General features: G+C 35.3%; 1 protein-coding gene across 4 annotated transcripts in view; it reads left to right on the top strand.

The window, feature by feature from the left end:
• The window catches only part of ATP11A (ATPase phospholipid transporting 11A), a 118,101-nt gene that overhangs the window by 81,087 nt on the left and 21,194 nt on the right, over nt 1–15,820 (top strand). For 3 of the 4 annotated variants that reach the window (XM_059839672.1, XM_059839671.1, XM_059839673.1), the window contains exons 12-24: nt 707–904; nt 3,223–3,396; nt 4,246–4,305; nt 4,758–4,921; nt 5,207–5,278; nt 6,801–6,874; nt 7,095–7,198; nt 8,880–9,061; nt 9,541–9,792; nt 11,656–11,830; nt 13,069–13,171; nt 13,428–13,573; nt 14,544–14,603. In XM_059839672.1, the coding sequence (XP_059695655.1) occupies nt 707–904; nt 3,223–3,396; nt 4,246–4,305; nt 4,758–4,921; nt 5,207–5,278; nt 6,801–6,874; nt 7,095–7,198; nt 8,880–9,061; nt 9,541–9,792; nt 11,656–11,830; nt 13,069–13,171; nt 13,428–13,573; nt 14,544–14,603 (1,764 nt within the window). The remainder of the gene's footprint in view (nt 1–706; nt 905–3,222; nt 3,397–4,245; nt 4,306–4,757; nt 4,922–5,206; nt 5,279–6,800; nt 6,875–7,094; nt 7,199–8,879; nt 9,062–9,540; nt 9,793–11,655; nt 11,831–13,068; nt 13,172–13,427; nt 13,574–14,543; nt 14,604–15,820) is intronic. The other variant, XM_059839669.1, reaches the window with a different exon arrangement.

Genomic DNA, 15,820 nt, shown 5'->3' with positions numbered 1-15,820 from the left:
GAGGATCTGAAGCAGTGAACTGAACCCTGCCCTACAGAAAGCACAATATTTATTTCACTAAATCCTCCCAGTCAGACTAGGGGAAAATTTGCTTCCTTACCCTAAGTGCATGAGGAGCACATGCTAGGCAGGCATTCTGGAGTTCTCGTTAGCACCAGTAGCACTGTCTCAACCTGCTCAGTGGGTTGACTGTAGCTCCACCAAGTCTCCACCACTGAAAAATTGAGCCCAGGTTATGTGCATACATTCTGCTTATGTTGAGAGAGGGAAAGGAAGCCCTTTATTTATTTATGAAATGCTGCCTGAAAATTATGTAATTTAGTAATCCTTAAAGGAGTTGCTGTGGAACTATGCTATTTTTTTTGTAATTTTTGAATGTACGTGTTAATGTTTCTCTTGTTCCCCAAAAAGTCTTTGCCATGCTCATTAGTTGCTCTAGAACTTTACAATAATTCTATGTAATGGCATTCTACGCCTGTATATGTGTAAAGAAAAAGGAAAGTTTCAAAGGAAAAGCTCTGTTGCATGCCTGTTGTGGTGTTATAAATCATGAAGGTTTACATCCTGTGCTGAACTGTGAGCTATGAAAGACGTTGCTTATTGTTCAAAAGTTATTTGAAAAAACTGATTTGTAAATACATGTAGTAATCTTGCAGTGTTTAATGGTACATGAAAAATCTATATTTCCATCTTGTTTCTTTGTCAGTTTCTTCAAGCTTTTACAGACTTCCTTGCATTCATGGTTCTTTTCAACTACATTATTCCTGTCTCCATGTATGTCACTGTGGAAATGCAGAAATTTCTTGGTTCTTATTTCATTGCATGGGATGAGGAAATGTTTGATGAGGGTACAGGTGAAGGACCACTGGTGAACACTTCTGACCTCAATGAAGAGTTGGGACAGGTAAATTTCATTGAATTATATTTTTTTTCAACTGTTTCTACTGTTAGTTTTTATTTTAAAATTGTTACTTCAAGGTTTTTTAGCTTTGTTTTATTTTGAGTTTTTTTGCAGCTATATGTGCATTTTCTTTAGTGCTGATTAATTTTAAAAATAAAATCTGAGATATTTTTGTTTTCAGAATCAAAAATTCTAATTTCTCACACAGTCAGTGAAATTCAATCAGTATTACTGTAGTATTAAGGAATAAACACTTCCTCTCCGTTGATTAAAGAGGGGAACTATATAAGCATCTGGCTTCTTTAGATTAAAAGTTAGATGCAAAAAAAAATTTTAAAAATCCCTTTTTGTCTGACTAGACTGACACTGCATCTCCAGACGCAAGTTTCATCCATTAAAATGATCAATTGTCAGTCTCATTTTTGAAAAGAAATTCTGTTCTGTGTTAAGAAAATCATCACCTTGAGGCAGATACAGATAAATTTTGTTTGAGAAAGTATTTAAGATCTCAGTTAAAAATGTTTTCATCGGTTTTTTCAAATAAATAAATAAATAAGATGTTGTATTTTTTTCTAGTCAAACAGGTAATAAAGGTTTTAAGGATACATACCTATTTGGATTAAGGGTGGTACCTGGTATTCCATTATAATGGCAGACAATTGACATTGCCTCCAGTAGGATCCTCAGAGAGGATCTGCTGAATTACCTGGATGAGCAGGCAGTGAGCTGGATTGAGCAGGGGGTGAACAGCTGGGCTCAGAGGGTGCTGGTCAGCAGTGCACAGTGGGAGGCCAGTGTCCAGCAGTGTACACTGGGGGTCAGTTTGGTTCCCATCCTGATAGTGAATGATTTGGGTGCCTGGGGGCCATCCAGATGGGAAAGCAGCTTTGCAGGAAAGGACCTGTGTGACCTGATGGAAATCAAGTTCAGCATGAGCCAGCAGTGCGTCCTTATGGCAGAGAGGGCCAGACTATCATGGGCTGCATTTGGCAAAGTGTTGCCAACAGGTCAGGGGAGGTGATCCTACCCCTCTCCAGGCCTCTCCTGGAGTGCTGTGTCTGGCTCTGGGCTCTCCAGTACTGACACATGGGCATTCTGGAGGGAGCCTAGTGAAGGGCCACAAAGACAGCCAATGGGACTGGGCTTTCCATGGCTTATGCAAAGACAGTAGAGCCAGGATTTTCTCAGTTGTGACCAGAGGCAGTGGGCACAACCTGAAACTGTAGGGTCTGTCTGAACATGAGGAAACACTGTGACAAAGCAACACACTGAATGACTCGATTGATAGCATTTTGTAAATGTAATGATGAAACTGAATGTAGGGGTTGAGATGAAAAAAATCCATATAAATCCTGTCCACTCAGAAAAAAGTTTAATTGCAGATATTTTGTCCACAGATAAAAGCCACCGTAAAATTTTGCATTTGCCTTTTCAGATTAGTGCATATTATAAAAGTCAATCTCGGTGGAAAGTGGGCTTTATTAATGATGTTTTTGAAGACTGAGCAAAAATTTATTTGGTTTTTAGTTTGCTCAGTGCACTGCATAAATGGTGAAGTTTGATAAACAATCTGATGAACTTTAAATAATAGCCTTATTTTCAGTGTTTAGTTCCTTAACTTACTTCAATTTCTTAGTTTTTCAAATGTGACATGCAGTATGTATTCAATGCCTACATCCAGGATCCAAAATTGAGCCAATCTAGTTCCTCTAGTTGATAGTTAAGATTTTGGTTTTAGTTTTAATGTTGTTAGACTTAAGCACTGTATCATTGTAAAAGATAAAGTTAATAAAAAATTCAGTATTGAGACAAAATGAGTGTTTCCAGGGTAATTAAAGTGCCCAGGCATATAACTGTATGTGTCCACAGTCCTGATTTAAATTAACATAATCGTAGTGGGGAATTCTGATACTACCCTAAAGACTGTTCTGACAGTAACTGATCCACATCCAGGCATGTGCATTAAATAATAATGCCTGGGAAATGAAATTTGTATGCATTTTGTTTCTATAAATACCTGTCTTGTAGCAAGAAAGACATTAAAAAGGAGCTAGAGAGAAGAGTGGAAGTAGGTTAAAAACATCATTTACATCTGTTATGAGGCAAAAGATAGCATTGTTTGATACTCTTGTAGGATAAAATCTTTCAGGGCCTATATTTCTATGAAGATAACTGCCAAAATAAATTGTTGTCTTCCTTTTCTGAAAAAGCAGAAGGATTTTCAAAGGAAGGTGTAGCCCAGTAATAAACTCAGATTTGTTCAGAGACTTTGGAAAATTCTGTTCACATTCCTGCGGTTTTTATTTTGTGCTCGTTTGCAGATTGAGTATGTCTTCACAGATAAAACAGGAACATTAACTGAGAACAATATGGAATTTGTAGAATGCTGCATTGAAGGGCATGTTTATGTACCACATGTTATCTGCAATGGCCAAATCCTCCATGATTGTACAGGCATTGATATGATTGATTCATCTCCAGAAAGTAGTGAAAAGGTATGATAACTCTTTCTGTGTTCTTGGTTTTTTACAATGAAACATGAAAATTGAACTGTACTGATGAAGGGAATGTTAGAAATCAAACCTTCTTGAATTTTACTAATCAAAGTAGATAACTGCATAGACATTTTCATTTCCTAGTTAAGAGTAAGATTTAAGTCTTAATGGGAAGTTTCTCATTTTAATGCAGTTGTTAAGCTGAGTTAAAACCCAAATATAGAACTTTCTCTGGTTAATAGCTACAGACACAGATAACTGGTTTCCATTTAACCTTAGCTACAACAGAGAAAGCAAGATAGGAAGATCCTCAAAGAGGAAAATGGGGGCTTAGTGCAATCACTTATTTAGTCATCACTGAGTGAAAATGTGGCCAGAGAATGGTTTATGATCAAATTAAATTACTTTAAAATGTGACTTAATTTAGCCACATCTGAAGTGTGCTACCTACCACATGTATGTATTGTGGCTATTTGCTGTGTTGAGAGTTGAAAGTTAGTTGAAAGTTAGGGAGTCTTCACATGTCAACAGGTGAACAAGGGTGTATATGGGCAGGATAATCACAGCAATGTATTTTTTATTACATTAGTACAGTATCATATTCACACTCACTTCATATCATGCCCTTCACTGTGACAAAATGAGGGCTCTTAAAATATGTTGGTGTAATTCAGCAGCCTTATGTCTCTCACCCATGGCCCTCTGAATATGGCCCCGAGGTATGGTGAATTCTTACCTTGGAATCACAATGTCACAGACAGTTTGTACAGAAGAATAGGTTTCAGGCACAAAGATAAAGATGTAACACACACAGGTATCCATGAAATAAAATTCTCTTTCTGGTGTCAGGAGCTGTCCTTACCAAATCATCTGAAATTTTATAGGAAGTGGTTGGCTGGAGCTGCCAAGGTATGTGCACTTCAGTAATTTATTTAGTTCCGAGGGGTGTTCAAGCTGCTCAAGAAATTGAAATCTGTAAGCCCTGTGCTCCAGGTACTACATCCTCTTGTGTGAGCTCAGGACTTCTAAATGATACCTTGACTAGTATTTAATACAAGTTGTTAAAGTTTAAGCAAAAGTAAAGAAAAAAACACCTTCAGCTACATGTAGGCATTCAGAGGAGGTAGAAGATGCATGCTTGGGGTTTTTTCCATCATTAGCTTGACTGGTATGGCAATCCTAAGGGCACAAACAGCTGTGGTACAATTGTGTGGTTACCACAGGGAAAGACCTGGCTTCCCTTCAAGGAGCCTGCCTTTGTCTGATTAATAATCAGCAGTAATCAGTGATACTGATCACCTCCAAAATGAAGAGTTTGCAAGTTATAACGCATAATGACAACCATTCCTTTTATTTCTCAGGAGAGAGAGGAGCTATTTTTCCGAGCTCTTTGTCTCTGCCACACTGTTCAGGTAAAGGATGATGATAGCGTAGATGGTTTGAAGAAAAACCAGGTACCAAGAAGACCTTGTATATATATCTCATCATCACCTGATGAAGTTGCTTTAGTTGAAGGAATACAGAGGTATGTGTGTACTTAGGTATTATATTTTTCTAAACTACAGATCAAATCGCTGAATCTCAAATTTGTTTTCAGAACAAAAATCGTAATAACAAACGCCAAGTAATCTACAGCTGATTGCTTTCTTGACATGAATTCATCAGTATTCATAGCCTAAAAACTAAAACCAGTTTGGGATTTTGGTGTTGGTTTATTGTGGGCTCAGTCTTAAATCCTTATGACAATGCTTAAACTGGATAATTATATATTTGTTGCGTTCATTTTCTTATTCTGTGTTTCATTTTTCAGACTTGGTTACACCTATCTAAGGCTGAAAGAAAATTACATGGAAATCTTAAATCGGGAAAATAACATAGAAAGGTGAGTGGTTAAAAATATAACAAGACAGACTGAGATTTTGTTGATGTGTTTAATAAACCATCGTTTCCTTACAGATGAATTTTTAAGTAAGGAAAGCCAAGAACCTTGCATTTTAGTAAAAAAATAAAGAAAATTTAGTCATTTTAATTACTTTCACTTTTTTTGACATCATATGCAGCATAAAATATTGATATGACAACGAAGGTGTGATGTGAGATTCATGACCTAATCTAATAGTTCCTGACGGTTTTCTATATTCTTAATAGAAAATGCTGTGTACCCAATTTGCTGTTCATAGATAATCCATAGAATTTACAGGAGGGTAATATCTGTAGAATAAATTTTGTAGAACATAAATATGAATCAAATTTTCAATAACATTGAAATAGTACAGCTGTTCTGGGGTATGTGCATACCCTTGAAAATTTACCTTACATGTCTCTAGATGTCTGCTGTTTGGGTCTCTGGTATATCCGTATCTTCCTGCTAGGGTACTCTGCTAACTGTACAGGGATTCTTGGACACAAATATGGGAACCCTGCTGTTACTTTACCTCCTTTTGGAGATTTTTTAGGATCAGCTCATAAGAACTGGAGTCAGTATCATTTGGTGACTCAGAAGAAATCATTGAGAATTTTCTCCCAAATGCATCACAGTTTGTAGACATAGGCCTGATGTAGCTTGCACAGGTCTGAGTTCTAGGGTGTTAGAAGGACTTAGGACTGAAGGATTTAATTAAACAAGCAGATTTGGACAGAGACAAAAAAGTTGGGATTAATGATTGGATTGCTTATGTTTGCTCTGGAAAAAGGGAGGCTCTCTTAAGGGAAATAGAGAAGAGAGTAAATGATAGAAGTGTACAAACTGATGAAACCAAAACAGTGCAATGGGATCTTGTGCTAATTTTTCCCCTTAGAAAGGAAAGGAACATGTGATAAAATCCAATAATAGAAATAATGGCAAGTATAAAACCAGTAAAAAGAAATACCTGTTTTTCACTTGGATGAATTATCTATCAACATTTGAGCAAGATTATGGAATTAGGTCAGCACTTTTGGGAGATTAGGAATAATAAAGACTAGAAAAATATAAAATAAAGACTTGGGTGTAAGCATGCATTTCAAGTTCTAAGGCTATGTCTAAGTATTATACATAGAAACATACTTTATAATCACTACAGTGCTCTGCTGTAAGGTTTCTAGTTTTCTACTTAAATTAGAGTGACTATACATCTGAGGATACTTAGGGACATCACAAATTCTGTTTTGAGTAACTAGGAGCTAAGGCCTTTCCTTACTTATTATTTGCAACCTGTTGTTTCAGTCTGTACTAGTTCCATATTCCATTAGTGCTCAACATAATCTTCCATGTTAGAAGAAATGTTTCATTTATATGCCTGAAGTTATAATAACCACTTCAGGAATCAGAAAAAATAGAGTTGTGTAAAAAATAGTTCTGTTTCTGTTTCAGGTTTGAATTATTGGAGGTTTTCAGTTTTGATTCTGTATTATTTCTGTTTCAGGTTTGAATTATTGGAGGTTTTCAGTTTTGATTCTGTGAGACGACGAATGAGTGTAATCGTTAGATCTTCAATAGGTAGGGCTGTCACATTCTTTTTGATTTTTTTGTCTCACTTGAATTCATTTCAGATTTATCAGAGTTAAGCATTAAATACAGTTTGTATGTCCTTCTTTATAAAATAAGGGAACAGGTACTCAAAAAGTTGGAGGAAAACATTTTGAAGACTTATTAATTTGGATGTTTTTTGCAATAAGTATATTTGGTCATTTTGAATTCCATATGTTGTCTCTTTTAGGTGATATATTTCTGTTTTGTAAGGGAGCAGATTCCTCCATATTTCCTAGGGTTAAAGAAGGTAAAATTGACCAAGTACGAGCTCGAGTACAGCGCAATGCAGTGGTAAGATTCCGTTTTATTGATCTGTTCACATGATATCAGTGTCCAAAAGAAATTAAGTGTTCTGATGTCCTGCTTTTTCTGCTAACAGATTTGTTTTTACAGGCATCAAGGTTATTCTATGCCAAGGTTCACTCAGGCTTTGTGGCTAGCAGTCTGTGTAACTCCCTTATTTGCATCTGTCCTCTATCTCATCTTCCAAATGTCAGTGGTGGTGCAATATGAATACATTAGATATGCCCAACTGTATGTTAAACCAGAGGTCATCAGTTAGCTCGTTAGTATGGCAGTTTCACAATTGTGGTTTGAGTTAATTTTTGAATAGAAGAAAAGTGAAAAACAGTAAATCTCTGTAAAAACTATTGCTAGTTTCAACCCCCAGCCTTAGCAACTGTGATTTGCTGCCTTTGATTGCTTTACAAGCTCTGAGGAGACAGTGCAGTGATCATCAACATCTTATATTTTTGCTTGCTAAAAATCAGCTATGAACTGGCTTATCATCTTCAAAAGAAATTTAGAGCTTGGTTTTACCTAAAAGTAGTATTTGGAGTGGTCAAGTATTGAATTTTGTTGTATCCAAAAATATGCAGAACTCATTGCAGTGCAGGACAACTGCCAGTCTTACATAGAATATAATTTGCTGGCATCCAGTACTCAAACTGAAAGCAAAGTATTATTACAGATATGTGGAAAAAAACCCGCTACAATGTCACCTGCTTTTGTTTTGAAGCAAAAAGCTCTCAAAGTGCTTTACTAAGCTTCATTTTGTGGGACAGCTGTCTGATAATTACGAGTAAAAGAGGCTAATGAAATTGAAAAGTATTTACGTACCATATCCATTCAATGTCTGTCAAGAAAGAAATCCAGACCAGCACCTATTTATTCATCTTGCATAATTGGAAACAGGACTGGCTCCTACACACACAAGCCTCTCAAAGAAAATACCTGGCTGGCACCTGCTTTTATAAATTTCAAGAGGCAGGGAGATATTTTAATAATTGTCCTTCTTGGTTTGGTAATAAGTAACTATAGAAAGACCTACTGGATGAATTAAAGTTAAGGAAACTGAAGTGCCAGTTAAATGGTGTTGTGAGAAGCAATATATAACTCAGGTGGCAAAACCTTACTGTGTTTCTCCCCACCTTACACAATCTATATATTCCCTTTCTTATTCATCACTCAGTCCAGCAGTTTGATGCAGTCTGAAACAGCCACAGCTAAATTCTAGTTTTCACTTGATTGAAATGGTACAGTTGGATTTTCACTTTCAGTTCTCTTTGTGATGTTTGGTCCCTGTCTGTGGATCTGTTGCAGCACAGCATCAAAATCAGACTCTGCAGAGCTACTATTTATATTACTCTTATTTATTCTGACTCATCCTGCCTAATTATACACATAGGGAAAGAAACCTTTACCTTGACTTTGCCTTCTCTTGTAATCTCATATATCCAGTTGGATCACTGAGCTGTTTACCTTCTGGAGATTGAGGTTGGTCCATCAGATTGTAACTGCTTATAGAGCAGAACAGAATTAAGCTGAACCATATCCTAGTCTATACTATACTGAACTAGTCTATACTTAGTTCATGATGTTCCTTTTTCAAATCCTCCAGCATAAACACCAGCAAGAAGTCTAAGAAGAGCTTTGTAAAGTGCATTTTGTTTCTTTTGATTGCGTTCTTTAGGAGGGACTGCGAACGTTGTGTGTTGCATATAAGAGGCTCTCAGCAGAAGAATATCGCAATGTGCAGAAGATGCTTCAGAGTGCCAAGCTGGCCCTTCAGGACCGGGATAAGAAATTGGCAGAAGTTTATGAAAAGATAGAAACAGATTTTATATTACTTGGTGCTACAGCTGTTGAAGATCGGTTAGTTTCATTATTTCTTAGTTTCTTATCTTCAGTGATGATGACAAAGTAATTGAAGACTCTTTTTCTGCATTGGAGAGTTTTTGGGAAACCCCTTATTTTAATTGATTCCACACCCTTAGCTTACTAAAGTTACACATGGTAACTTTATAACCTAGTGAGCAACTAATAATAGTTAAGTGTACAAAACTCAGTGTATTTGAACAATGTAATAATTCATTGATCAAGTTACAGGCAAAAGTTTCAGAGGGAAAGACTACAAAATGGGTATTGAGGACATAAAGGAAGAATTTTTAGGTCTTAAAAAGATTCAAAAACATACACTAGTCCCCTGAACATTTTTGGAGTCCTCTTTGGGGAGAATTCTTAGATCTGATAACTTCTATTTAAACTTTTGATATGTTTATGAAAATCTTTCAATAAAGACCTTTCTCATTTCCAAGCAATCCATCAATGTATGCTGTAAATTGACTTTACAGGCTACAAGAAAAAGCTGCTGACACTATTGAAGCACTCCAGAAAGCAGGAATTAAAGTTTGGGTTCTGACAGGAGACAAAATGGAGACTGCTGCAGCTACTTGCTACGCTTGCAAACTCTTTCGAAGAAATACACAAATACTTGAGCTAACCACAAAGAAAATTGAGGAGCAGAGTTTACACGATGTGCTTTTTGACCTAAACAAAACTGTCATAAGACAAAATGGCAGCTTAACCAGGGATACCTTCTCAGGGTAAGGAAAAAGTTGGATTTTCAGGCCACAAATGGGCTTCTGGGCATTTTGCAAACAATGAAATTATGACCAATTACCTTAAGAACAGCAGTATGTTTAAGTTTCTGGTGCTAATGTGTGAATTACTGTAAGGCAATTAAGTATAAGCTTGTTTACATAAATGTAGGGTTTCAGTCATGGTTCTTTATCTCATTTCTGATACTACTTTGACTATTGAAAGAAAAATCACAACTGATACTGTAATAATTTTTCCACCATAAAACTATTAGCAATGAGTTAACAAGCATTTGTGATGCTGTTTTAGCAGAGATTTTCTATAACTCATAGCCTTACTGCTTAAATCTATGGACCAGGTAATTTTTCTTAGCTCTCCTTACAATTTATACCCCATTGATCTAATCAGGAACATTTGTATATTCAGTTAAATAAGTAATTTTTCTCCATGTCATCTGTACCATTATGTTTAAGTACCAAGGTCTTACGAAGTGTGATCAAACATGTTTAACTTCTTGTGCAATGCCAAATTCTGTTTAAGCTCTCTGGATTTTTTTTTTTGCCTTTATCTCCAGAGCTAGAGAATACTGCTAAGATAGTAAAAGCAGGATTCTACCTATGTGTTCAAATTCAGGCTAAAAATATTTCACTATAATACACCAAATATTCAGTACATTGCTTGAATTTCATAATGAAACCTTTTCATTTGATATCATTGTACCCCAATGGCATTGCCCTATTTGTGCCAACAGTAGCAAAGTGGTGAAAATATCTGGGAAATGTTATTAAATGTAGTTTACAGAATTGTATCTTACCTGTCAAAAATTGCTTCTGTTCTAGTAAAAAAAAAATGGAGATGCCTAAAATGCATAATAATAAATATGTGTTTTTCTCACAAACAGTGGTGTTGGTGAAACCATGGTTGTTGAAATCCCATGCACAGTAGTGTATAACCTTGGAACACTGAAAAGAGAGTAAAAATAAACCTCAGTGTACATTTATACAACATTCACTGTTGACCTGGAGCCTGAGGCTGCTGTGTAATGCAGGCACATGCAAGGGTGCTCTGAAATAACTTGTCTGGATGCCACAGAAAATGGTTCTTGCAGTCCAGACCATCTTATCTTACCCATTGTTCAGAGTATGATAAAGTAGTGAATAAACTACTTCCTGTGACTGTGGTTACACTTCTAGCAATGTTCAAATTACTACAGGCATGCTGCTAATAGATTTTTATGGGTAAGAATATATTGTAATATTATAGGAAACGTAAATAATTATTTTAGTATTACAAATAAAAGTTAACCTGTATTTGACTTAGCCACTACTCTAAAGGCAAAATATCCATACTCTAGAGGTAGACAGTGGCTTTATCCATCTGGGCCAACAGGTTTCCTTTAGGCATTTCCTTCGAGGCACAATTTACTTCTGTAAAATAAAAATATTTCCTCATCAGAGCACCAAAGGCCTTTCCCTTTAACTTATTTTTCCTCTGTGTTATGGAGTGTGGTGCAAAATTAACTTTATTCCTGCAGCTTGGTTTACCTCGCTGCAGTTCTTGGAACCTTTTCAAACCAAACTGAAAAGTCATTAATTATACACATATACTCACTGGTCAAGTCACTGAGGTATCAGATTTATGCATTCAAACTGGTGAAGCACTGAATATTTTCAACATAATCCAGAATTTTAAGATGTTGTAAGTATCAGTCTTATACAAGGAATTGCCTTTAGAAATGTATTAACTTTGCGGTATTCTATACTCATTATTTTTTCATTAATTGATTTTCACATAATTCTTATTGCCAGATTTTAAATGTGTCTGAGAATTTTATAGTGACACTTAGTTTGTATTTTATCCCCGAACAGACTTTCAGCTGATACTCAAGATTATGGTTTAATTATTGATGGAGCAGCATTATCATTAATAATGAAACCAAGACATGATGGGAGCTCTGGTAACTACAGAGAGATCTTTCTCAATATTTGCAGGAACTGCACTGCAGTGTTATGCTGTCGAATGGCACCTCTGCAAAAAGCACAGGTTTGTGTTTAGTTTCATAATTGCTTGTTAGCTATGCACATGTGTAAATATTGAAGGTTAATACACTGTTTGACTTACTATGAGAACTTAAGATGTTACCGTTCATTTTTGTATCTTCTAAAATGGAAAAATGTAAAAAAAAAAATGGAGAGGAGAATTTCTGTTGGCAAGCAATTTAGACAATGGTATTGCTAAAACCGCACCCAGCTGTGCATCTGAATTTGATTTAGCTACATACTGTTCAAATTTTATGGTTGGTAATATGAACGTATTTAATAAATGAACTAACTGATCTCTTTTTAACCTAACAAGCTTTGCATACTCTTTTGACACTATGCTCTTTTGACACTGTAAGAACCTGTGTTACTTATTACTGCAGAGTGATATTTTTTCTCTGTTTTTAACCTAAGTGGAAATCCAAGAAGAATCCAGACAAAAAGTGTGTGCATTACCACATTTAAGTATACCTTACTATTGCATTTGTTGTTTGTATCAAGTAAAGATACATCCTTCCATTACTGAAACCTCTCAAGATAGCTGAAGAACTTTAAAGGAAAGAAGTACTGGAATATGCATTCCTTTTTTCTTTCAGTTTGTCATCTTTTTCTCAGTGTGCAGGTACAGCATATGTAACCCTTATTCACATTAACAAACGTATTTAGCCAGCACTATAACTACCTGGAAGTTTGTAGAAGTTTTTAGTTGCATCTGACTTGGTACCAAATTTACAGAGGTGATAATTTGTAATAGAGAGATTTGGAGTCAAAATTTTGGATAATTTTTATGTCAATAGTTTTTGTATGTATACAGAGTCCAATATATTTTCTTAAATGTAGGAAAAAAGTTCAACACAGATGAGAAAGAAAAGTTTTTAGTCTTTCATTTCAGGATTTCTTTGAAATGATGCACTCTGTCTCTGGAACCCTCTTAATTTATTGATGCGCTGACACAGCATTAAGCAATCTCAACAACATCTTCCATTATTCCGCTCTTCCTTCCTCCTGTCCTATCTCTCTCAAAGTAGTGTGGAAGTATTTAAAAAATGTTTGGAACAAATACTTTGTAACATGAAGAAACGGTGATCTTTATGCCTAGCTGTTGCATTGAGTAATGCTGCTTTTGTGTTCCTTCAGAGAATTTCTTATAAAACTGTCTTGGAAAATTTTTTTTAATGTTACACTTAGGCAAAATAAGCAAACCATTACAGAGGAGATTTTCTAACGCTAATTTTTTTCCAGATTGTAAAATTGATTAAGTTATCAAAAGAACGTCCTATCACATTAGCAATTGGTGATGGAGCCAATGATGTCAGCATGATTCTAGAAGCACATGTTGGTATAGGTAAGCCTACTAGTGTATTATTTCAAGTGAAATGACAAAACCCATGTATTTCTTAAAAATAGGCAATTTCAAAGAGTCAGCTTATATGTGTTATAGACAACTTTTAGTGCATTTATCCTAGGAATTGTATGAGATATAGTCGTGATCTCCCATTACATCAGTACCATAGCATTATTATATAATTTTGCAATTGATTTTATCTTTTTAATAGTTCTTTAGTTATTAAATAGCTTCACCTCTTTTTTGCTTTTTAAAGGAGTCATTGGCAAAGAAGGTCGTCAAGCAGCAAGAAACAGTGACTATGCAATACCTAAATTTAAACATTTGAAAAAAATGTTGCTTGTTCATGGGCATTTGTATTACATTAGGATATCTGAACTTGTGCAATACTTCTTTTATAAGGTAGGAGAATGCTTATTCCAATTACATAAACCTCAAATACTCAAATGGTAATATCTGACTATATACAGTTTTTCCAGCTAATGGTACAAACTAGCAACAATTCCATGAAGAGATTTTCTTGAATACCAGAAGCAGTGCTGAAGTGGGATTATTGGTTTTATTCTGAACATGAAGTGAAATAGCTTTTATATAGATAGATTCTGTATCAATGGTACATTTCAAACCAAAATTCTTAACTTACTTTTTCATATCCTGCAAATTCCTTCTCAGACTGGTCTGCTTATTTCCAGTACCTTCCAGGTTGTCTCTATAGTGAACTTTCAAAGCACATGGGAAATAGTATTTGAGAACTTAGACATCAATGCAGATTAAGTTATGCTAAATTCATTAGGATAGTGTAGGTGGGGAAAGTTCATAGTGAGCATCGCCCTATTTAGACAGTTTTGTTATTTCAAAATGTTGGCATCCAATCCAAGTTCTTCTGGTAAGCAATGAAAGATTATAGAAAGGAACTGTCAGAAGGTAAGTCAGGGTTCTAGTGTTTGACTGTAGGTATAATTGAGAGAAGATGGCATTTGAGGTTACAGCTAGAAACATCTTATGGTTGTTTTGCTGATAACCATGCCTAATCCATGAGCATCCATGCTTGCTTATCATGGTTTATCCCCTCCTATGGATTATCCCTTTTTTGCTTTGCTTTAACTGAACTGTGTTCCTGGATCCCAAATTTCACTGCCCTTCAATTTTTGAACTGTAGTCTTGTAGTATTGTTGTCTCGAAAATATTTTAAGTGGGTTTTATTTTTAACAGTACTACTGCAAGATGTGACTGTTGGGATTTAATTTATGTAGTTTTGTCTACTGTTCCTACAATGCTCACTATTGTTACAAAACTATGATATACAAATCTATAGCATTGTATATAAATTTGTGCTTGCATTTCACTTGACAACAGTCACTTTGTTTTTCAGAATGTCTGCTTCATTTTTCCTCAGTTTTTATATCAGTTCTTCTGTGGGTTTTCACAACAGGTTAGTTGATCTTTTTCCATCAATGTTATATTATCTCTTTTGCTTTTTTTCTAACAAAAAAAAGGATCTTCCTGAGAATTTAGTTTAAATTTACGAAGAAACACATCACTTTTGGTTCTTATGGTATTCAGTGGCAATTGCATTTAAGTTACAGTAGTCAGTTTTATGAATTTTCATAAAAGCAATGTTAAAGTCAAGGAATACAGAAATACAGTATTTGGAAATGGCAGTGCAAAGTGAAATGTCTGTGGGAAATGTACAGTCAGTTAGATTTAAGCCTACTGGATGTGAATAGAGGAAATCCTGAAAGATGAGTAATTGAATCAGTTGTTCATTTTTAGAATCCAGAATGAAAATGAGACAATAAGCTAGTCTTCTCTAGCACGAACAGCTATGCATTACAAATTTCAGATGAATAGCAGCATTCGATTAGTTGAAAAGAAAATATAAAAACTGAAAAACGGAGGAAAAGTTCACTGTTGCTCACCAGAAAAGTTCCATCATTCAGGAGATAATCCGTATTTGCCTTCCTAAATTTTTGTTTCTTTCTCCCTGTCATCTAATTTGTGTAGAAAAGATCTAGCTCTTCTTTCTTCTGAATGAGGGAGCAAAAAACAAAGGAATGAATGACTGAATTTAGACAGAAAGGGTTTATGTTTTCAGTATTAAATTCAGTGAGAGTTGGATTTAATTGGGAGGAAATAGTACTATTGCTTTGAATTTGTTGAAAGCAAGCCCCAGGAGGTGTTAAAATGGAGGAGTTATTTCTTCTGTTTTGGTTTCCATTTCAAACAACCATTAAAAACTTTTTAGGTTTTTATAAAGCATTACGATTTGGATATGAAAGCATGTGTTATGAAAATTTAGCTTAATTTTTATTCTTTAACTTGATAAATATAATTTTGAATCATAAAGGGATTTTTGATAGCAATTTTTCCAGAATAAATGATTACCAAATAGATTTTGAGAAATAAACAGCTCACTTTGTGGGGTGACATGGTAGGTTTGAGGGTACACTGATGATACATATGTGAAAAAGCATCTCAGTGAGAAGAAGAATCAAAGACACATTGTGATGTTTCATCTTTGGGATGTTTGGGAAGCTCATTGCAGTCATACACAGCTGAAAAACCTCTGGAGTGCTCTTCCTTCTTCTCTGAATGTCTCCATGTTTTATAGACATTAAGGAGATAAAAGGGAAGTGAGATACATGGATG

The sequence above is a fragment of the Haemorhous mexicanus genome, chromosome 2 (assembly GCF_027477595.1).
Source record: "Haemorhous mexicanus isolate bHaeMex1 chromosome 2, bHaeMex1.pri, whole genome shotgun sequence".
Classification (NCBI taxonomy): Eukaryota; Metazoa; Chordata; class Aves; order Passeriformes; family Fringillidae; genus Haemorhous; species Haemorhous mexicanus.
The sequence above is the reverse complement of the archived record's forward strand: the minus strand, read 5'-3'. Positions and strand labels throughout refer to the sequence as shown.